A 23,920-nucleotide genomic window follows, 5' to 3' on the forward strand; every position below is an offset into this window, starting at 1 on the left:
TATATAAAGAATGAGTTTTTGGAAAAAAGAAGCTTTGTGTACTATGAAGGGCAGTTAGCTGAGTGTAACAGATGCGTTTTAACATGGGTAGGTCGAAAGTGGAAGTCGCATAATAGATTTATAGCATTTTTGAATAGTAAAAAATTTATATAAAATCAAAGAATGAGTTTTGGAAAAAATAAGCTTTGTGTACTATGTAGGGCAGGTACCTGAGTGCAATAGATGTGTTTTGACTTGGGTAGGTCAAAAGGTCAAGCCGCATAATAGATTTATAGCATTTTTAAATAGTAAAATATTAATATAAAATCAAAGAGTGAGTTTTTAGAAAAAAGAAGCTTTGTGAAATGAAGGGCAGTTAGCTGAGTGCAACAGATGGGAAAAAGAAGCTTTGTGTACTATATAGAGCAGTAATCCGAGTTCACAAGATGAGTTTTGACATGGGTAGGTCAAAAGGGCAAGCCGCATAATAGATTTGAAACATTTAACATTAAAAATTGTATAAAATCAAAGAGTAGGTTTTAGGGGAAAATGAGCTTTGTGTACTAGAAAGGGCAGTAAGCCGAGTTCAGGAGATGTGTTTTAGTATGGGTAAGTCAAAAGGTGAAGCCGCATAATAGATTGAAATCTTTTATCAGCATAAAAAATTCATAAAATCAAAACATGGGTTTTTGGACAAAAAAAGCTTTGTGTAATATAGGCAGGCCTTGTTCAAACACATTAAAGTTGGTTTGACACAAACTCGACCCTCATAGTCAGTGCTAAATAGATTTTTCGAATGTGTCGAATATCCAACGTCCAATATAAAACCAACTTTACCACGGTTGAATACAAGTCTTATATTTAATATTGTCAAATTAAGGCCTTAAAAGTATTGAATTTCGTTTACAAGGTCTTGAATTTCCTTCACAAGGTCTTATTTTTCCCTTTGGTAGCCTATAATTCATGGATAAGCCTGGGGTATACCGTAACATAAAATATATTGCTAGATCCCAAAGGGAAAATATACGCGTCTCTTCAGAAAATAAACAAACGCTTCTATTTTGAAACTTGTGTTCACGGTTCTCATCCCTCAAAAGCATGAGCAAGTGCAGGTGCGTCTGTAATATCAGCTGGAATAGTGATGTGAGCTGACCAGGAAAGATGCCTAGGGAAATGTCAGTTAACTGGGGCCCGGTTCATCCTAGCCTCATTTGAATACCGGTGGTGGGCTAGATTTCTAGATTATCAGGTTCTGGATTTTCCAGGCTAGGCTAGATCAACTGTAATTGAAAACAATACACCTATGCAGCTTTGCACTTATCGCAAAGGGGATTCCCCGGTGTCCTGGCTACATTTCCAACCTGGCTCATTCAATCTGCCCCCCTAATCATCACCCACTGTAATTGGCTCATTCACTCCCTCACTCCACCTCAAGACGGTGTGTGGTGAGCGTTCTGGCGCATAATGCCGTGCAGGTGGGTGCTACACATTGGTGGAGGCCCCCCTTTCCACGTGAAAGCGCTTTGAGTGTTGAGAAAAGCGCTATAATGTAATGTGTTGTAGTCGTTGTTGTTGAACGCATTGAATGTCATGTAACTGAACGTGATGGACGTCTAGGCCTAGAAGGCCTGCTGTAGTAGACTAGGCCTATAGCCTAAATGCTAGTTTGTGCATTTATTGAGACCACAGTAGGTTGACCAGGGCTAGCCTATTTTCAGACGATGAAATGTGCTAAATCCATTAGACAAGCGGTTCTCAAAGTGTGAGGCACTGCCCACTAGTGGGGAATAGAGATATGACATGTAAGACGCGAGGAACAGGAGGAAATAATATATTTTTTAAATTGTGCCTATCTTTTAATAATGCCTAGGCCTATGTTTTTAACAAGGAAGATCATATATTCAAATGGTGTCATAAACAGACCAACATGAATTAAAATAACAACTGATCCAGCGGACCGAGACGGGAAATGTAACTTGGAACCAAAATGCAAAATTAATAAATACAAAATTCCATTTTGCCTGGTTGATGGGGTCAAGTAGGGCCTGAAAATTCCCCAAATGCCTAACCTATGTGTCTGGCACGTGCAGACAAGAATGACAGTGTTATGGAGAGAATCATCACCGCAGCCGACTGTATGGAGCATTGAATGCCGTCTGTCCACATTGATTCATGTATGTGTCATTTCTCATTCAAAATAGCAGAGTAACACAGTAAGTGACAGAAAGAAAATAGAAACGGGGCATCTGATCATGAACGGATCACTGGACCCCTGGGCACAGACATGAAAAGGGCCCCCCTGCCCACCTGAGAAAGTTATTTAAGACAGCAATGGTAGGGGGGTCCAGGGAAATTCTCCCCCAGAAGAATAAATAGAAAATAACCCCTTAAATGATGACTTCTAGCGAGTAGTTTTGTGGAAAGAAAGAAATGCTTGAGCTTGAGACTTACAAATATGACATAACCATCAACAGATTTAAGGCATCTTGCTGTGAAAAAAAGATGGCAATTGCACGATTATCACACATATATAGTGTGTGATCTGTGTTATTTGACTGAGGGCCCCATTTAAATATCAGGGGTGAATAACAACCCATATATGATTGAGGGGCCCGATTAAGACATTTCTCATAACATAACCCGTGTTATTTGACTGAGGGGCCCTATTCAGATATCAGGGGTGGAGAGCATAGTAGTGACTTCACGCAGAGACTTGAGGTTCAAGGCCCCCTGAGCTCTTGGGCCCCTGGGCCTGGGCCCAGTAGGCCTGTTCAGTAATCCATGCCTGCATCCGACAAAAGGTCTGCTCTAGGCCCCAGCCGTGGCGCAACTGGCTGGGGCACCTGCACCATACGCCGGCGACCCGGGTTCGATTCCCGCCCCGTGGTCCTTTCCGGATCCCACCCCGACTCTCTCTCCCACTCGCTTCCTGTCATTCTCCACTGTCCTATCATAAAAAGCCCCTGTCCTAGCATAAAAAGCCCCCCCCAAAAAAGGTCTGCTCTAAACGTCATTGTTGCAGTTGCATTGTTTTCTTAATCAAGGCAGCAGTTTTCAGATTACATTATTACATAATTGCAAAAGGGTTCTCGACTGTTGTATTGCTGTATGGCTAATGCAATATACATTGCCCATTATCAGCAACCATTCATTCTTCCAAAGGCACATTCTGTTTACTAATCTGACTTTACTAACTGACAAAACATTGGAGAACCCTTTTGACATTATGTAAGCACATAATGTAATCTGAAAACTGCTGCCCTGATAAAAAAAAAAAAACAATGCAACTGATCTCAGTTGGTATACTGTCTATAATGGAGTGGAATGGAAATTTGACCCCAAACTTTTGACCGTTAGTGTAAATGATAACTAGGCTTAGCCTATTTAATCTGGCTTTAGCAATGTGGCAAACACCTTTACGCAAATGCAGCACACTGGTAATATTAACATTAGGCTACTGTAACATGCAAGCTGTAAAAAACGTATTCAGATTAACAACGCCAGAATTGATCCTTCTCTTTTCATGGCATCAAGCTTTTATTTGAACAACCAGTTTATTCCAGATGATTGTAATGATGCCCTTTGATAGCAGATATGTGCATGTATAAAAGTCAAGCAAGCTAAAAAAAATTATAAAATAAATATCTCATTTTGCCAACACGTGTAATCGTGATACATTCCATGGTTAAATAACTTGTGATAATACTAGCAAGGTAACAAGCGCAGAATCTGATGGAATACCCAAATCTAAAGGATTTGGGTAGGCCTATAGCAACAATTAAATCTTTTGTAACCTAACTATTCAACACTATCCATTCTAAAATCTTTTCTTAATCTCATTATCACAACACAATATGACACAGTCATTTTTCACATCCATATATCTCACATTGACATTGGCAAAATATTTTTTAAATGTTAAGTTCCATGTTGGTCATTTCTGTACTTTTTCTGATGTTTTGGTTTTTGTCCTAAACTAGGATCCTTTTAATATCAGTATCAAGATAATTTGGGCAAGTATCATATTGCTGCAATGCTTTCAGCGGATGATTATTTTTCCATTTTTAAATGTTTGCAGGTGTATGCCTGCTTAATCCTGAATGCTTTGGCCCTTGGTTTGGCATGCTTGACATAATGTGGCCCTTGGGCCAAACTATTTGGGGACCCCTGGTCTACAGGATGGGTGGATAAGGAAATCGGCTGAATCATTAGGCTAGCACTGACAATTTAATGTTGATTTATGAAAACATGCATGGGCCTATTAAATAGACTGGAAACTCAGCATTGTGAAAACTATTTTAAACTGTCAAACAAGTTCCACTGGTGATTAAAATCTGGGGACTTAATTGATTTAAAACAATGATTCATGTAGACCTATAATGACTTAATCTATAAAAAAATTAGTATAGCCTAATTTAGGGCTGCTTAAATGTTTTTGGTCTGTAAATCACGGGAAAGAAAAGAATCTTAGCCTCATTTGATAACTGTTGTGTTTGCTGTTTGTCCCAAAACTAGGCTACATCTTCAACGACCCGACCTTGGTGTAGGCTAACAGGAGCGATTTCGTATACGTGTGCGAAATTTTCAAATACCTGAGGTGGCCGCTTTCTAAAGTGGTAGGTGTGGGAATATGCGCAGAGGAAATGATGTGGTAATGGTCGTCTAATTACAGCGAGTCGCGGAGGGCACTTCCTCCTACAGGAACGAACGCAGCCTACTCTGACATCGAGGGATGTCCCAAACCCAGGAATCGTTGCTGAAGTAAATGCATGGAATTTCTTTTCGCTATGGCTTCAGAAAGGTTTGATCAAAGTTGATCAACTTTATGGACGTCGACGGAGGGCAATGTCGATTGAAGACAGAGACGTTTTACGAAAGCGAAGCAAGACGTTATCTTCGAATTTCAGCCAGATGGCAGAATAGCAAGGATTCAGCCGAAAAGAGTTGGCAACATTGTTTGGCCGCCGTCTACCGAGCACTTCCTGCATTATTATCAACATAGGTGAGTTGATTTTCACAACTGTGCATAGACATAACGTCCGTATATCAAGGCATAACGTAGCATATCTGTCTCTAATTCAGTTGCGCATGGCTCTTTAAAAAAATTAAAAAAAATAAATGAAAGCCCGTCGGTCTCAAGGTTTGTCCGTGTCGTAGGCTACTCAGCCAGCCAGCCAGCCAGCCAGGGCTATTCTGCGACGCTTTGTGTAGCCTATGCTATCTTGATAAACACGGGGGAATTAGCCTACCTGCAACATTATGATTCTTAAAATGCGATGTTGGAGCCTATTGGACTCGACAGCACTGGATAACTTGGTGTGACATAATATAATTCCTTTAGCAAAAATCGTATTGTTAATCTGAACGAGTAGCCCATGTCAATCGTACATGAGTTTTTCATTTATTATTTTTTAGATTGTCTGCAGGGTAGCCTATTTCATATGCACAGACACAAGGTATAAATGGCACTTTCAAATATAAGAATATTTTCTCAGCCTATTCCAAATCACGTCCGTACATGCCCATAGTATTCAACTTGCAGTCCAAGATTGTGGATTACGTTGCAGCTATTTTTGATGCTTATGGTGACACTGTCCCCGGTGGCGCAAAATTACGACCAATTGACACTTTGTTAGTGCGTCTTTGTTAACCAGACTTTGTTGAAGGCAAGGTTCTCACTTGATCATGCGCGTCCATCAACCCCATGCCGCGCACTAAGCATTACAATACTAGGCGTTGGACTAGAAAGAGAAAAAAATCCCACCCTTTAACATTAGTTAACAGTTTAATGTCAAGATGGGCGACAAATGTGTGGGACTGACTCAATTTACATGACGGGTGTGATTGGCGGCGATAGGTGAACATTGTATCAGTCGGCTACAGACTGAATGACTCCAGTCACTTCGTAACGATGGGCTCGTTTACCCTTGAGGTGTTGGGTGGGAAAATCTCAATGGAGTAAACAGCCTATTACTGGAATAGCTAATTATTGTGTTTCATGCAGTTCAGGCATACAGAAAATCAGTAGACCATACTTAATTTACACTGATTATCAACATTGTTGTTTTAATGGTACCTATACACAATAATAAACCATTTCAAAAACTCAAGCTAAAATCCATGCATTTGGAGGGGAAATTACTTCTTGAAGTAGCATCTGGTTGCATTTAGGTCTAGCAGTTGCAAGTTCATGTCATGATGATAATTACAGGTTCAGTTATGAAGTGCCCCTGGAAGGAGTCAAAATGTCAGGCCACTTGCATTCTTGTGGTATTGCAGGGACTCTTAAAACGCTGCGTAGTGGAAGCCTGTGGTGACATACAGGGCTGAGTGGGGACTGTGAGCTCCCACTGATCTGTCCAGACAGGTTGGAGCAGGTTGTGCCTTCAAGATGCGGATGATTAACTGTCCTGCTGACGGCATTGTGTGGTGTGAATAGGGTGTCTGGATTTCGTGCGTGGAGGCAGACAGTTCCGAATACACAAGAGACAAAGGCACTCTCGGATGATAGTTTATTACGCACATGTAGTAAACACCAGATCCTGTTTAGCACAAATAACCATGGCAGAGGGACAACCGGAAGGGGTGGGAATCGTTTCTGTTGGGTCTTTATGGGACTGAACAAAGAGCCATGTTTGTCCCCGGTGGTCTGGAAAGCGTCCCTTTGAAGGGACAGGATTGCTCCCCCCCCCCTCCCCCCCCCGAGTTTGTTGTGTTTGCGGCTGCCTGGCGTGCTCACTGACTCGCGTCCTGAGGTCTGCTGATAGTGGTCAGATAGCAGGTCGTCTCTCGGTCTGCGTCTGAGTCATGGGTCAGACTTGGAAGGCACCCAGAGGTGGAGCCGGGTCGGGCTGTAGCTGACCGCCAGCTGTCTGTCTCCTGGGTAACGTTTCCCAAAAAAGGGCCTCCCTGCCAAACGCGGACCACCACCGTCCTAAGCCATCCCACGCGTTCCCGGCTGAGATGTTTCAGTTGTATTAACACTCCCGAGTCCTGAGGGCGACTGCTGGCCTACTCGGGCTGCAATTTGACTCCTCCAAATTACAAGGACGCCTGTCGTTTTGTAACAATCCTCATTTTGAGTCATCCTCCTCCCATAGCTAATCAGTGAGAGATGATATTTTTCCTCCCTCAACATAATTTTCTGACTGTTGGACTGTTTCATGCTGGGAGTAGATGTCAGCTTTTACGCCAGCGCCCTTTTTTTGTGGTGGGAGTACAGACTCGGTCTTGTTATGGTTCTCTTGAAGCATGGAGCTCCTTTGCTGAGCATTTGTTCAGCTTTGTTGTACTGTAACAAGGCTCATGTAGCTGAAAAGGTGGTATGCGTAGGTTGTATGGTGGACTGGTAGACTCTTTTGATGTGGATTTTGGAATGAATCTATGAATAGAGACTAGCTCACCACAAGTGAAGTCATCAAAATGTTGGTGTCCTTCTTATTTTAATTAAAGACATGTTTGGCTGTGTTACTGATGTGTTTGAGTGAGTGATATGCAAGTTTAAGTTAAGTGAACTAGTGTAATACAGCACTCACAAGTTGATGGTTTTGTATAGTTTCAGCACATGTTCATTCTAGCATATGATTGGCTCAGGCCATTGGAGAGTTATTGAGTTTGATATATGAAAGAAATGTATGCAGTATGTGGTCTATACCACACGGCGAGGACTTTCACTGCCTAGTGGACCAACACTTTTATATCCTCATAGTCAGCATACCAATTGACACTCACTTTGTATCAAGCAGGACAAAAGTGGTTAATAGGCCTATATCTCACAAAGTGACCACACTAAAACACGTTTTATATTATTTTTGACATGGGAGGGAAACTGGTTACTGGGTTATATTTGTCTGCTAATGGTTCATTAAAAAAAGTAAAATGCTTAAATGAGACAAATGATTTGTCTGGACTATAAATAACACAGACCTCTTATTATGGCGATTGATTCATAAGCTATGTGGCTCTGCGCCAAATAACTCTGCCAGTGTAGTGTGTTGGCCACAGCAGACCGATTCCAGAGCCTCTGGCCATTCCGTTTAACCCAGTGCACTGGGTTGTGAATGAGGGTGAAACCCTTCAAACTTTAACAATATAGACATGTTATAAATGACTCATGGATGGTTCTCATCGGGTAGCCTTCAAAATGCCAGATTTTTTCTGAATTGAGGCTAATCTGAGCACATAAGTGTTGATTAAAGTCATTATTTCCACTTCTCTCACTCTTGGCTTTTTTCTGAGGCGCCTTTTCAGCAGCACATCCATTTTGCAGCTGCTCTTTCACAAGACTGTAAAGTGTATAATTTGTCTGCAGAGGGGCCCAGGCGAGCGTCTCCCAGAGTGCCGAGCGGCGAAAGCGTGGCGCACGGGGAGAGGGAGAGAGAGAGAGAAAGGCAAGAGAAAATAGTCCTCCGACAGCAATCATTTCTTTCTTCCCCGCGCACGGCAATTTGGCTGTCAGAAACAGCTGGCAGTGTGGGGCCAGAACAATGCGCGAGCTAGGGGGAGAGGGAAGCGCTCGCTGAGAGCACCCTGCAGGGAGATCAGGTTACAGACTCTGTCATTAACAGCAGACTGCGCCACGCACTGAGATCGAGACGGAGGGGCTTCAAGTCTGAACAGGAGTCTGGGACTCAGGCGGGTAGGTCTCTTGCCTCGCTCGCTCTCTCTCTTGCTTGCTTTCACTCTCTCTCTCTCTCTCTCTTTCTCTCACTCTGACGCGCTTGCTGGTTCTCTGCCTTCCTGTCTGTCTTTCTTTCTCTCTCTCCCTCTCTCCCCCTCACTCGTTTGCTCTCTGAATTCATGGTGTTGGCGCTTTGGAGTGAAGAAAGGAGTGTGTGTGTGTGTGTGTGTGTGTGTGTGTGTGTGTGTGTGTGTGTTTCTGAGCGACGGGGCGAGAGAGAGCCGTGGTGTTTAGAGAGACGAAGAGGGAAAGCGAGAGGGCCAGAGAAAAAGCGAGGGAGAGAGTGGGGGCAGGACTTGGCAGAGGCTCCCTCAGACGGAGCAGGAGCAGCAGCAGCAGTCTCTTTAAGGAGCTACCAGCTGCGACGCTGGCACCCCCCTGAACGTGTGCACCGCTAACTGACCGACCCGCCAGTAAGTTGCGCTTTTACTTTTCTGTCTGTGGGTTAAGTACCCCACTCCAACTCAACCGACTCAACCTCAAGACACAGTCAGGCAGGCAGTGCTGGTGGGGCGCCTCACTACGAGCCCCCCCAATCCCGCACCTCCCCCAACCCACTCTTTTCTTTCAATTTTTCCGTCTCCATTTTTCCATGTTTTCCGGTGAGGTCCCCCCCCCCCCCCCTTTTTTGGCCGTGTTATTTTTAGGGCCAAGTCCTTGAGCCTTTAATAACCATAATTCCAGCTCTGCAGCCACACTGCTGCTGCTGCCCCTGCTACAGTCACGGAGCATTCAGACAGGAAGTGAGCCTCCGAGTGGGACAGTGCGGCCGAGCCAAGCGCAGACTCCCCCCCCCCCCCCCTCTCTCTCTCTGTCTCTCTCTCCCTCTCTCTTTCTTTCTCTCTTTCCCCCCATCCTACATCTGTTTCTCCCTGCCTGTCTGCTTGCTGCGTCTCCTCTTTCCTCTTTGGTGACTCTGCACAGTGTTATTGATTTCTGCTGTCCCCCACCCCCCTCCTCCTCCTCCTCCTCTGTGTGTGTGTGTGTGTGTGTGTGTGTGTGTTTGGGTAAATGTGGGTGAAAGGCAAAAGGGAGAAGGAGCCTGGAGTCGAGTGTCTGCTCCCTTACTCGCTCTCTAGTCTGCCCTGCCACCACCACCACTGCTGTGTGCTCGTTTGCCTGGCTGGCTGGCTGGCTGGCTGGCTGACTGACGCCGGGGCAGACAGAGATCTGCAGTGTTCCTGGCTCCACTCGCGCCCATTACCCCCAGACTGCACGGGAGACAGTCGGCCATACACATTTTATGAGCGCCCGCCTGCACTCCCCACCTCCCCTCTCTTATCAGTCAGCTGCCTGGGAGGGGAGAGGAGGGGAGGGGGGAAAGGAAAGTTAGAGTCCCTGTTTATTTCTGCTGCTTGCTACTCATTAGCTCCTTTTGGAGATGTTGGGGGTGGGTGGATTGAAGGGAGCTGATTTCTACATTGTTTGCCTTTTTATGTTAAACAGATTTGAGTCTGTGAACTGATGTTTTTTTTTTACCTCCATTTCATTTCTTTATTTTGGTGTGTTGTGCAGTGACAGTCGCTGTGATTTGCTTTAGTCTTGTGAGGCAGAAAACGTTGGGTGCTCTGCGAGGTTTGCCATTTTGCTGATTGAATTTTTGCATTTTGGATTTATTCTCTCTTTTTGTTAGTGTTGTCAGCAGAGTTAGCTGTACTAAAATGTGTGTAATGTTAAAACGTGCCGTATATGTGTTGTCTTCAGTTGGCATCAGAATGTGTGTGTGTGTGTGTGTGTGTGTGTGTGTGTGTGTGTGTGTGTGTGTGTGTGTGTGTGTGTGTGTGTGTGTGTGTGTGTGTGTGTGTGTGTGTGTGTGTGTGTGTGTGTGTGTGTGTGTGTGTGTGTGTGTGTGTGTGTGTGTGTGTGTGGTGTGTCTGGGACTGAGGCACTGCAGCAGGCTGAGGCCACTGACATTGAAGTATACTGCCTGCAAATGCGGATTACTGCTTTTCATGTAAAGCGTTGTATTACAGGAGATTAAAAAAAAAAACACAATCTCTCTCTCTCTCTCTCTCTCTCTCTCTCTCTCTCTCTCTCTCTCTCTCCCTCCCTCTCTCTGCCTGTCTCCTTTCTAATATCAAACATATGTGCTTGTCTTCTCAGCTAACTAGTGTAATATGACTTCCTCTCCTTGTGACTTGCATTTTCTGCTGCTGTTATTTGGTCAGCCTACTCATGCCCAGAGCCCAAACTCTCATCCACCACCACATCCACCCCCACACCCCCATGCGCTTGCCAAGACAGATAGAATGAGGCTCATTAGCTAGGCACACCAGTGGGTACTGCCTGCCATGCCTACCTACCTACCTACCCACCACCTCGGCACCTATTGATAAGAAGCTCTTTCAGAAAAGACTGCCGCAGGTTGCCAAACTAATATAAACAGTGGTGCTGGCGCAGCCCAAAGTCTGGCGTGGCGACGGGAGTGCACCATCAGCAGCGGCGCTCCCCTAATCTACCGAGCTGCCAGAGGAGTGCTGCAGGGAAGTAAAAGCGACGTTATCAAACTGGAGAGTTGTCGTGTCAGACTGCTGTGAAAAGGAGATGTTTTGGGGGTAGGGGGTGGGGGGGGGGGGGTTCGATTTTGCGTCGGCTGAGCAGTAGATGAGCCCAACGCTGCAGAGTGTGGGACCGTGTGGCAGATGACGAGACAGGGAGGAGGTAGGAGATGGCGCAGTGAGCGCTGGCAGGCCTGTGCCCTGGCAGAAACGATGCCCTCCCCGCTCTCTTCTTCTCGCCGCCTGAAACCCACTGAGACTGCGATGGGACAGGCGATCGATGGAGGCAATATGAATCTCCCCCCTCGGCCCGGCTCGCGTGTGCGGTGAGACGAATTTCCTCTTGAGGCCACCGCAAGTGGAATTAGCCGAGGTCAGATCGGCTCCGGTCAGCTGAGGTCTCGGGCTATTAAAACGAGGAAGATTTGATCATCCATAATGAAAGATGCTTGGCGCTAATGGCTGGCAAAGCTGATGTGAGGGGGAAACTTAACGTTGGCAGCCTGCAGCAGGGCGGCTTGTGCCACTGTCAAGATCCTCTCTCTGTCAAGCACGGTGAGAACTTCAGTGTCGGCATACAGCCACTGGTGGGTTTTTTTGTCCATTTTTTTTTGTGGAGGAATGTTTGTGCATTCCTCTTTGGGCAAACAGCGTTGAAGGCCATGAGGACTCTGTTTGAGTTGGCATGGGGAAGGTACGCCGCCATTGTCCAAGATCCATGGCGACCGCATGGCAGAAACGCACCATGTCCACCAATGCAATGTGTGCTTCTCACAAATGGTAGTTAAAACCACTCCTCCCATTGTTTCCCATTCCCTGGCCCTCATGTGCGCCGTGCCCTGATTCCAAAAAGGGTTGGGGTATAACCCTAATCACTTGTTAATTTTGGAACAAGGTCCCTTGTCCATCCTTCTGCAATCTTCTGGAAATATGAAGCCAGGCCATTGTGGAGAGTGCCGGAGTTAAGTGATCTGACCCCCGACAAGGAAAAAAAAAAACGTGTAACCCGCAGGGATGTCTGCTAATTGAGTGAGAGTGACGGTCAGACTGTTACAGCAGGAATAGTTTGGGCCAAAAAAAAGCCATTTGTGTCGCCGGCGAGACGGCATATGGAGAATTTCAATGTCGAAGAGGATAGAGATGTTCCCTGATGGTGATGGCGATAATGATAATGTTCTCGTTTTTCTCCCAACCATTCCCCTGAACTGTAGGCAGTTGAGGTAGTGTCTCTCTCTCTCTCTCTCTCTCTCTCTGTCTTACTGCCTACTATTTTGGCTTTCTATTACAATGGGCTCTAGGGGAGATCAGAGGTCTTGTGGAATTAAGAGTGTGTATCGATTCATATGAATGAGGGGGGTCCACGTGCCATGCTGGATGAATGTTTTATAAGAGCTGATATTTCATCTGACCAGTGAACCGTCCATTTTTTCCACACACTACTTATAGTTACATGTGTTGTGAGAGGTTCTGCTTCAGATGGCTACTTTTTAGCAGCCTTGTGGAATGCAATATCCAATACAAATACCAACAGTAATGTGCAATAACAGCATATTGGGGCAGTTGTTATTACAGGCCGAGGCCTGCAGTGGTGGTGGGAGGGGGTGAATGAACTTGGACTTTAGCAATTTCATGGAGGCTCCGGCGAGGTCCACCGCTGGTCACGGCATGTGGCTCACGTTAAGCTGGCCATTTCATCGCCATTGTTATCGCCTGCCCCCCCCCCCCCCCCCCCCCCCCCCCCCCTTTGGCAACTGGACAATGGCGTGAAACGGTACAAGCCAAGCCAATATGGAAGATAGTTCTTTAGAAACCCCTTTATTATTGACCTGGCTGCGTTTGAGAAGGTTCACTGACCATCCCCAGGCTCCTGTAGCTGTAGTTGGCTAGGTCCAATCCAACGCCTGCAGAGCCTGTTGGGCATGACGAGAGGGACATTTTTTTTTGTCAACATGACGCTGTTACTGGGGGATTGCTCCCACCCCCCACCCCCCCACCCTCTCCTGCTAGCTGTCTGCCCTGTGCTGAATGCTTTGAGCTGAGGCTATGTGCAGAATGAATGGATGCCTCCCTCCCTCAGGGAGTTTTCTGAAAGTAATTACCATAAACTGAATAACATCAGCATTGTCTGACACAATGGTATTACAGAATTATTGGCGCCTCTGTCCTTAAGAGAGGAATGCTGTTACCCCCCCCCCCCCCCCACACCCCCACTCTATTTTTTATTCTCCCTCAGTGGACAGTGGTTCCCTCCTCTTTTGGATGCTGGGCAGGCTCCAACGGAAACTGGAGTTTATGACACTGTTTGGGAGGTAGGAGAGACGAAACCCAATAATCAAGGAAAAGGCGGTTATGACGCTTTGTGTAAAGGGGAAGGAAAGTTGAAACCTGGTAATCAAAGATGAAGCTGAATCATTGTTTTGGCCGACACATCTACGCTGGGCTCTTGGAAGCAATCCAGACCTCAGGGGTTGGACAGAGTGCGCTGCATCAGGAAGAAAAGGCTGCCATTGTCTTTACATTTACAGACGATCCAGTAGATGTGTGTGTGTGTGTGTGTGTGTGTGTAGTGTGTGTGTGTGTGTGTGTGTGTGTAGTGTGTGTGTGTGTGAGCGCGCGTCTCGCTCCTTGGAATCTGGTTGGTGTACTTCTGCGAGAGCGCCAGAGCGCTTTGCCCTCTTTGATACGGGCATTTGCATCCGACTGCATTCCTGGCATTGTCCAAGGGGGGCAGCCAGTGGAGAAGGGGCCTCGGGGGAGAGATGGCTCTGGCCAGTCCGAGGCGAGAGGAGAGGAGATGAGAGAGCGGTGAATTCCATTGGGTCCTGCCTGTGGCACGGTCGCTCTGGAGCGTCCCTCTTTATCTCTCTAATCTCCTGTCTAATAAGACCCTTGGCCAGGGAGGTGGAGGAGGAAGAGGATTTCCAGAGGTTAATGGGTGTTTGCATCCAATGAGACGCATTTAGCTGGGCAGCGGTTGCTAACTCGCTAATCTAGAGTCTTGCAATTACTCTGCAGCGTTTTTAAGGCCAGGAATACAAGAGAGGGGGTGCACTGCACTATATTGGTTCACGCTAGTGTGTGTGTGTGTGTGTGTGTGCGCGTATGTGACTGTGTGCAAGCGTGCCTACACGCGCGCGCGCGCGCGCGTGTGCGTGTGCGTGTGCGTGTGCGTGTGTGTGTGTGTGTGTCCTCATTTGTTTGTTTATTATCTGATGACACATTCTTGCAGTGTATCGTCCTGAAATGGCAGTGCACATGGTGCGAACAAGACCAATGGCAGGAAGACAAATCTACAAATAAACAGCCAGGGGATTAATCATAACGCCAGACAAACAACAATAACTGATGTCAGTGCCAGGCTGACACACTTGGTGATGGAAAAATAAAATCTGCGCCACATTATTACCAAGCGTGCTGATGATAATTTGGTCCCGCTGTCCTTTGTAGCTCCCAAACTCTTTTTTTTTTTTAGGCATAAACAACCAAGCTCCATTTTTCTTCTATGAACCGGTTTACAAGTTATCTTGACTGCCATCGGCCTATATGCTGACAGACAGAACACAACACAAACAAAACACAGAACACTGGAAACCCTTGAAGCGACTTGTAAGAATGGAGCACTTTGACTGATGGGAGACACAACATGGCAAAGCGTCTTGTCTGGAGCTGAACACTGAATAATGAGCTTACTATTGATCTAGACTTTTCCTTAACTGCTTTAAAACGATTCTCTAGTAGACACACTGCAAGCCTGTGACTTGAGTTATTGAATTAAGGCCGAGCTGGCTCCACTGAGGTGTGTGTGTGTGTGAGAGAGAGTGGGGGTTTGTGTGTGCGTGTGTGTGTGTGTATGAAAGAGCACATTTTTTCCAGATTTGCTGTTGAGCGTGCATGTGTGTGAATGTGAGGTTTGTTTTTGCTGCATCAGACGCCATACTCACCTGGGAGGAGTGTGTGTGTGTGTGTGTGTTCTATATTTCCCTCCGTTTTCCTCTTTTTCTACTGTCCCTCTATCCATTTCCTGTCCTCTTTTTTTCCCTCTTTGGCTTTCTTTCTCCCTCTGTCCCTCAGTCATGTCTTCCTTTCATTCTCTCTCTCTCTCTGTTATTTATTCCTTTCTGTCTCACCTTATCTCTCTCTCCTCTATTGTTCTCTGTCCCTCTATCATTTCTTCTCTTTCTCTCGCTCCTTCTCTCCTCCTCTCTGCGCCATGGCAACTCTCAGACCTCCAGCTCAGACGCAGATTACAGCGACCGTCTCCCCACTCGCCAGCCTGATGACTCAGCAACTCCCGCACAGCTTGGGGCTAAAGAGGATCCCAGCCAACTCCACTGACTTACACACACACACACACACACACACACACACACTCACCCACGCACCCGCACACACACATAAACACACACACACATAAACACACACACACACACACACACACACACACACACACACACATACATATACATACATACGCGTTGCCCTGGGGCTAGGACAACCCTCACTCTCGAGTCTCAAGCATTGGCCTCCCGCACAAAAGAGGCAAAAAAAACAAACACGGCAGAGTAAACAGACGTTTAAAAGCAAACTCTGAAAAGAAGGGATGTTTCTTGCCTTTTGTTTGTTTGCTTTGCCTTGTCCATTGCCATGAATTTTGAGGAGTAAGCCTTAATCCTTGGGTGGAGCTGGTAATCTCTAGGGAGACGTCTTTGTTTAATGGTGTCAGTTGAATTGCTGGCATGCAGTAACTTGAGCAGAAATGTGAACACAAGGCAATTAAGTGCTAGTGATGCCCTCGCCACTATTGTTCTTACATATACACCACACAAGACATCTTCAATCCACAGAGAGTAAAGCAACCATATCAGATTGATTACAGTTAGCCCACATTGGGCGTGTATTTTAACTGACACCAGTAATAACTTTTCAAAATGGGCTGCTAATGGGATGGTAGGGACGAGAAAACCTCTGTGCCGTGCTGACGAGTCTCACTTGAGTGATTATGCCAGAGCCAAAGCTCTCAAAACCCTCAAACCCTCACATTCTGTCTCAGTTCTCTCTCTGTGGCACTGTGACCACATGCTCGGCCATCTTGTTGTCATTGAGGCTCTTTGTGATCCTAGACACGGGCACTCCCATGAAGAGAGAGAGAGAGAGAGAGAGAGAGAGAGAGAGAGATGGTTCCAATTCCGAGAGCCTGACGGTCCCTTTGGTGTGGTGCTTATGAACCTTCAGCAGCGGAGTGATCTGGAGTCGGTGCGCCCTCCTCCTCTCCCCTCTCGGTTATGTGTGCTTTATCCTTGGGCTGGCCCAAGTGCATGACAGTGCGACGCTGCATCCAGGCCAAGTGACGAGGAAGGAAAATAGCCCCTGAGAGACACTGGCTGACCTCCTTAAGGGGAGGAGAGGAAAGGGAGGGATGGGAGGGATGAGTGCATCAGAAGGATGGGGAAGAAAGAGGCAAACCAGGAAGGGGGTCAACTCTCTCTTTTCCTCTCTCTCTTTCTTTATGTCTGTCTCTCTGTCTATCAAGTACTTGAGGCAACCAAGTCGACACATACTGTTTTCTTAATGTAGACAGTCATACTGTGTAGTGGGCTCTCAGCTAGTTTTAGCTTAACTGCAGCTTCCAGAAACATCCTCATGCTGAGACCATTGCAGCTGAGAGAGAGGGAGAGATAGATAGATAGATAGAGAGAGAGAGTGTGTGTGTTTCTGTGTGTCTGTGTGTTGGGCATTTGGGGAGAGCCAGTCTTATTTATATTTCCTTTTTGGCTTTTGTACTTCCGACATAGTCAAACTTTCTTCTAGTGACAAACCTTCTCTTGGTCTCTCCCTCTCTCTTTCTCTCTCCCTCTCTCTCTCTCTCTCTCTCCCTCTCTCTCTCTCTTTCTCTTCCTCTCTCTCTCCCAGTGATTTACAGCCTGCACGGCCGTGTTGTCCTTCCAGAGTGTGTGGGTGGGGTAGGCTTCGGGGTTTGGGGGAGGCTGGGGGGGGGGGGGGTGGATGAGCTATGCATTCAATTACGTTTGCTTTGTTTCTCACTTGACATTGTAGGGGCCCGGGTCAATTTTAATGGAGTCCCAATGCTACCTTTTAATTAAGCATTTGGTGCAGGAGGAAGACCTACTGCTTTCATTACCGAGGCTTAACCTAGGCTATCATTTCTCATCCGGAGTACACGCGAGCTATGAGAGGAATGGCTGGCCTGTGTAGATTCAGTACTTCTACACTAGTACACTACTCGTTCAGACCAGACTTAAAGATGTTGTTGTTCTGGGGAAATATATGACCAGGTGGGGACAGACAACTGGAGAAGGAGAGAGTCTTGAGTTTTGCTGCAGGATGTGTTCCTCGTTCCGGTCTGCTAACAGGCTATCAATTAGCATATCAGGTAGACGACCGGTGCCAGGAGCCAGAAGCAAGCCTTTGAAGGAAGTTTTTTTTCTTTTTCTTTCTCTTCCAGAATGAATTTATGAGCCAAAGAACACGACACTCGTGATTCATGTCTAGATGAGAATATGTCCTGAAGCAACACACACCTGAGAGACTAGACCTGCTATGTACTTACACACACTGACACATACACACACACACACACACACGTCTGGCAACCCCATGAGGGAACGGTAGTTACTGGAGGGTAGCCGTGGCTGTTGAGTGTATGCAGTGAAATCTCTGGGTGTCTGGAGGGGGCTGCCTTTACTGCTGTTTAAAACGAAGCCTTCACTCCTCTGCACCAACTGTCTGCCAGTCTGCCAAGTGCTGCAGTGGCGTTGCCTCCCCTGCCACCACGATGTCTGGCTCTGTGCCCCCACCTTCCCTCTGTCTCTCCCCCTGTCTCTTGCACTAGCTCTTTTTTTATCCCACTCCGTCTCTCTCTATCTGTCTCTCGCTCTATCTCCTCTCTGTCCCTGACACACACACACTCTCTCTCTCTCTCTCTTCACCTGTCTGGTTATCTATCCCTTTCTGTCCACTCCGGCACTTAGTCCTGACTCTTCGCTCCTCTTCTGCTATTTCTTTCTCTCTCCCTCCCTCCCTCCCTTCCTCTCTCCATCCCTCTCTGCATCCCTCTCTCCCTCTCACCAGCTTCTGAATAGCCCTCCTTTCTCTGCCCCACTGCTACCCACTTCCCCTCCTTTCCTCCTCCTCTCTCTCTTTCTCTCTCTCTCTCTCTCTCTGCCTCTGTTTCTTCCCTCCCCCCAGGCCTCTGTCTTTGCCCCACTACCCCCTGGCTGCACCCCGTCTCTCTCCTCGTTGCCCCCAGCCTGTACCCTACTAGCCCCTCAGTGGCACCTGGCTGAACCCCCTCTGAAACCCTCAGACCACCCCTACACCCTACCCCCTACCCCCTACGTACCCCAGGCCCCCTCCCTCCTCCCTCCCCCGGCCCAATGTGACCCCCCCATGGCCTGCTGGCCCCTGCGTGCCCCCGCCACTCTGGGCTGCTGATTATGTGGGAGCGGCAGCCTCTTGTTTTGTGGCCTGATTAAAAGAGCAGCATGTGGTCGGCGTGTGAGCGGGCCCATACGGACGCCGCTGGGCCCGCCGCTGACAGTACGTGCTTAATCATTTATGTCTGAGAACACACACAGGACAGGGGGGGGGGGGCCAGGATGTGGACCAACCAACCAACGAGAGAGAGAGAGAGAGAGAGAGAGAAGAGGGGGCACTGACACACACACACACATGCCAAGACGCGGACACACACACACACACACACACACACACACACACACACACACTCTCTCTCTCAGACAGACATACACAAACAGTGGGGCATTCATCGTCGGGGAGCTACACACACATGCGGTGCAGAGATAACGGTCAGCACAGTGTGTCATAAACATGAGGCCAAAGAAAAAGTGCTACGCCGCGCAGTTGAGGAGGGATGGGCTACGAGGAAGGGCAAGGAATTTAGTTTCTTACCCCCCCCCCCCCCCTTGCTCCCACGCTCTTTTAGAACAAGAGCAATCACGAGATGTTAACCCGATGAATATGAGTACAGAGAGACAAAAAAGATTAAATATGCAAAAACATGGCTGTCTGCCTTTTTAAACACAACACACAGGCACACTCACTCCTCTCTGGGCTCCACATTCATTCGTCCTGCTGTGCTCTCTGCTCTCTCTCCTCTCCTCCACCTCTCTCTCTCTTCCTCCCTCCTTCTCCTGCGTCTGTCTGCTCCCTCTGCTGCCAAGCTCGCTCTCTCCCTCCCTCTCTCTATCGCTCCCTCTCTCTGTCTCTCTCCCTCACTCACTCTCTCTCTCCCTCTGTCACACTGGCAGCCAATAGGAGATTGCCAGTCTTCCCACTGCTTGCCACTCAATGCCTTGTTGCCAGGACAACAGGCAGGCATGAGCTCCGCTTTGCTCAAGCATTTTAAACTTGGTGTTGATTCTACTGACAATAAGGAAAGGTCTCTTGCCCACTAAAATCTCTGCCTGTATCTTCTGCACTTCTTTTATAATTTAGCTGCCTCCCTCTTTCCTCCTTCCCTCTCTCTCTCACATTCTCTCTCTCTCTCTCTCTCTCTCTCTCTCTCTCTCTTTTCTCACACTCTTTCTCTCACTCACTCTTAGCCTCATGCCTCTCTCATAGCCTCATGCTTTTTCTCTGTCATGCCATTCTTCTCTCTCTCTGTATATCTCCGCTATCTCTCGTGCTGTCTGGAAGCTGTTAACATGGCTGGTCTGTGAAGGCACGCACAGTAGGTTGCAATATGCCTGTCTAAATATGCAGACACGCAGGTCTGTTTTCTTTGTCTGTCTTTCAGACCAAAAAAGATCAGTGTAGATGACATGTAGGAACTCTACTTTTATGTAAACTCATTAAATGTTGCAGCCATGCCCCCCCACCCAATCTGTTTTGGCATGGCAGCAAGTTGTTTGATGTCTTTGCGAATGCGGAGCTTTGCATGAAGCCAGTGGTCCTGAGCTCTCTCCTCTGCTTGTGTCTCTCCAGGTCCACGATGTTCCATGGCGTCATGATTCTCCTGGTCCTCACCGTGGTGGTGTTGTCTGCCTCCAGTGTGCAAGGTAAGCCTTTGATGAAAGGAGAGAATTGGAAAGAAAGAGGTAGAGAGACCCTGAACTAGTGAGCTTGGTTGGATGTGTGTGTGTGTGTGTGTGTGTGTGTGTGTGCTTGTGTCTGCATGTGTGTGAGAGAACTCTTTTTTTTCGAGAAAGAAAGAAAAGGGAAAAAAAAGGACCTGAGTTTCTCCAGTGTTTGGGGAAAATAGAGGGCTCTGTGTCTGTCTGGTGAGCAGGAGTTTACATCTGTCTGCATCAAGGGCACACTTTAGCCCCCTCCCTCTCTTCCTCTCTTTTTCTCTCCCCCCCTCGCCTTTTTATCTGTCCCCCTCTCCCTCCCTCTTTCTCTCCCCCCCTTGCCTCTTAACTGCCTCCCTCTCTCCCAGCATGTTTGTGACAACTGCAGTGATTGCCTCTCAGAGGCGGATGATGACTGAGCATTTGATTTGTGTTCTCGCGCTCTCTCCCTGGGCAAAACACACTCACTCTGCATGGCTAATGGGTGCTACTAGCTGTAGCGGGCCCTGGCTATCAGACCCGTGTGTGTGTGTGTGTGTGTGTGTGTGTGTGTGTGTGTGTGTGTGTGTGTGTGTGTGTGTGTGTGTGTGTGTGTGTGTGTGTGTGTGTGTGTGTGTGTGTGTGTGTGTGTGTGTGTGTGTGTGTGTGTGTGTGTGTGTGTGTGTGTGTGTGTGTGTGTGTGTGTGTGTGTGTGTGTGTGTGTGTGTGTGTGTGTGTGTGTGTGTGTGTGTGTGTGTGAAAAGAAAGGGAAATGCTGATGCGCCACAAGGTCTGGTGGTTGATTACACTTATCGTGTGTGTTTAAGATATATGAAAATAGATAGCTCATGTAGTGCCCTATCAACATTGACTCAGTCACTCCAACTTCCTCTGCTTATGAGTAATGGAAGCTCTTTCTCCCTTTTTTTTACTCTTTCTCTCTCGCTCTCCCTCTTTATTTCTCTCTCTCTCTCTCTCTCTCTCTTTCTTTCTGTCTCTCTACCACCTCTCCCCCTCATTTTCCTGCACAGATAACCCGGGACCCACTGGCATCGTGTGTGTGTGTGACGGGCCCGCGTGCTCCCACATCAACCGCTGCGTCGCCGCGCGGCACTGCTTCTCTGCCCTGGAGCCCCAGAACGGGACGGACCCCCAGCGGCGGCGATGGAGGGGGTGTGTGACGGCGGGGGACGCCGGGGAGGAGGAGGAGGAGGAGGAGGAGGTGGAAGGGGGCGGCCCCGGCGGAGTGCGCTGCGGGAGCCCCGGCGTGTTCTGCTGCCAGGAGGCCCTGTGCAACATGAACGTCTCCGTGGAAACGCCCGCCAGAGGTGACGCTCTGCTCTTTTGCACTTTTGAGTTTGCCACGCCCGGTCACTGGGGCCGCTCGACACGCACACTTTCTCTCTCTCTCTCTCTCTCTCTCTCTCTCTCTCTCTCTCTCTCTCTCTCTCTCTCTCTCTCTCTCTCTCTCTCTCTCTCTCTCTCTCTGTATGTTTGTGAGTGAGAAAAAACAAGACAGATACACTCTCTTTCTCTCTCTCTCTCTCTCTCTTGCTGGGGGATGTTTAGGGGGTCTTATTTCAGGCTATGTTTACTTGGCTGCTATGACCAAAACATAAACTTGTTTAGCTTCTTGTCAGTGTTGTGTGTCAGTGTCCTTTCATCCATCCACCAGTGTTGCTGAGAGCTGAGAGAGGGTAATGTTTGGAGTGACCTTACGCATCGGAGCGCATTCTATCGTGTAAATAACCGTTGCATAATGAGATTGAGCCCAATGTAGGTCACGAGGGCTGTGCTTCAAAAACAGCAAAGTGACCCGCAGGACATGCAGCGTGTGGGCTTCCACTGAGCCCACGCCACAACAGTCTCTGTCGATGTTTGAGCGCTTGTAGCTCATGTGTTTAGCTTGCTCATTTCTTTACCAGTTTTGTCTTCCACCCAGAGGGGGCGCTAACTGTCTCCATCTGTGCTAGAGCACTCGTAGCACATCTCTCTCTGCGTTTCACCTTTACCTTGCTCATTTCTTAACCTGTTTTGTCTTCCACCCAGAGGGGGCGCTAACTGTCTCCAGAGGGGGCGCTAACTGTCTCTATCTGTGCTAGAGCACTCGTAGCACACCTCTCTCTGCCCTTCACCTTTATTCAGATATGTAATTTCTTTACCTGTTCTGTCCTCCATCCAGAGGGGGCGCCAGCTGTAGCCGTGCCCGAGGCGAAGGAGCCCGAGCCGACGGCGGAGCAGCACGAGCATGAGCAGGAGTGTGTGTGCGAGGGGCCAGCGTGTCCCCCCGGCGGCCGCTGCATGGGCCGCCAGTGCTTCTCGTCGCTGTCGCTCAACAACGGCGTGCCGGTCTACCAGAAGGGCTGCTTCAAGGTGTACGAGCAGGGCAAGCTGACGTGCAAGACTCCGCCCTCGTCCACACAGGTGGTGCACTGCTGCACGGGACACCTGTGCAACGTCAACCGCACCGTAGAGCTGCCGGTCAGAGGTAGGGTGGAGCTTTTTAGCCTCATTCACATACACAAAGGTGCATATACACACACGCACACACACGCACGCACACCCACACTCACACACACTCGCACAATAACATAGGTAAGCATACGCGCTCATGCAGAGATACAGCTGCACACCTGCGTGCAGTTCAATCACAAACACTTGTCATACACATCCGTGCATAATCTCTCAGACACGCCTTACTTGCTTGAGACTCAGCCCAAGCGTAACATGCTTGGGGGGGGAAACAGCCTTTTGTTAAAGACTCTAGCCAAATCTATCTGTTTTGTTTGCATTTCATGGACAATGCTGTGCGTGTCTGTGTGTGTGTCGAGTGTTGTTTTGACAGGCCTTGTACAATCACTCGCAAATGCGTCTCCAGTGCTTTGAGCGCAAACACAGGCCTCATGTCCGCGGCCATTGTGCAAGCCGAGCGCAAACAAAAAGCAAGCTCCTGAGTTCACAATGGCCTCCAGTTCAGAGACGTCCGGGAAGCTTCGTTCCGCCCTCCGTCTCAGGTGGAATGGGCGCACCCCTGTCCTTGGACACCAAATCCCGACTCCCCACACCCCCACACGCAGAGACACCGCACACCCCTTTTGCAGGTTGCCTCAGGACTGCAAGGCCATGAAATTGTCTGCCACGGGCATTTGAGACCCTGCACCATCACCCGGCATTCAGAACTCCTTGTGTTTAAAGCTAGCACACCACAAAGAGAAAGGCAGAGAGACGGACGGACGGACAGACAGACAGACCGGGACAGGGGAAGACAGGCGAGGTGCCTGGAAGAAGCAGGTGGCCGTTTGAGCACTGTTTGGTCATGGTCCGCTTCCTCCCCTGTTCCCACCGAGCGCCTCTCGGTCCCCAGTGGAACACATCCCCCCTGGGAAGGTTGAATGATTTCGAGGTGTGTGTGTGTGTGTGTGTGTGTGAGAATGTGTGTGTGTCACGTCTCCTCTGCTCTTGGAGATGCGGTGACAGCAGCAACAGCAGTGGCAGCAGTAGTTGTTCACCTTCTGAATGTCAATGGCATCTGGCACACTGCTGCTAGGCAAGCCCAGCGCAGCGAGGCCAGCTCCCAGGGGCCCTGCCAGCCCATATCTGCAACCCCCCGCTGTTCTGACAAGCAACTTTTTAATTCAATGCATCATTTTATCATAATGTTGTTTTTTGATAAGAGGCTTCACGTCTCTGATGTCTCCCGTTTATTTATTTTTTCATACACTGCGGTGCAAGCC

The 23,920-nt window shown here is 48.1% G+C and overlaps 1 protein-coding gene across 3 annotated transcripts in view; it reads left to right on the plus strand.

Moving 5' to 3' along the window:
• Positions 1-4,642: 4,642 nt before the first annotated feature.
• Positions 4,643-23,920, plus strand: part of LOC143100403 (activin receptor type-1-like) — a 33,684-nt gene continuing 14,406 nt past the window's right edge. The window contains exons 1-4 of one of the 3 annotated variants that reach the window (XM_076263554.1): positions 4,643-4,981; positions 20,122-20,195; positions 21,218-21,514; positions 22,369-22,674. In XM_076263554.1, the coding sequence (XP_076119669.1) occupies positions 20,129-20,195; positions 21,218-21,514; positions 22,369-22,674 (670 nt within the window). In that variant the 5' untranslated portion in view covers positions 4,643-4,981; positions 20,122-20,128. Of the gene's footprint in view, positions 4,982-8,512; positions 8,618-8,890; positions 9,073-20,121; positions 20,196-21,217; positions 21,515-22,368; positions 22,675-23,920 lie in introns of those variants that run through there. The other 2 variants (XM_076263555.1, XM_076263556.1) reach the window with 2 other exon arrangements.

The sequence above is a fragment of the Alosa pseudoharengus genome, unplaced genomic scaffold (assembly GCF_046254945.1).
Source record: "Alosa pseudoharengus isolate Yale_2024_CS ecotype anadromous, Long Island Sound unplaced genomic scaffold, YU_APseudo_1.1 YU_APseudo_1.1_scf_3, whole genome shotgun sequence".
Taxonomy (NCBI): Eukaryota; Metazoa; Chordata; class Actinopteri; order Clupeiformes; family Clupeidae; genus Alosa; species Alosa pseudoharengus.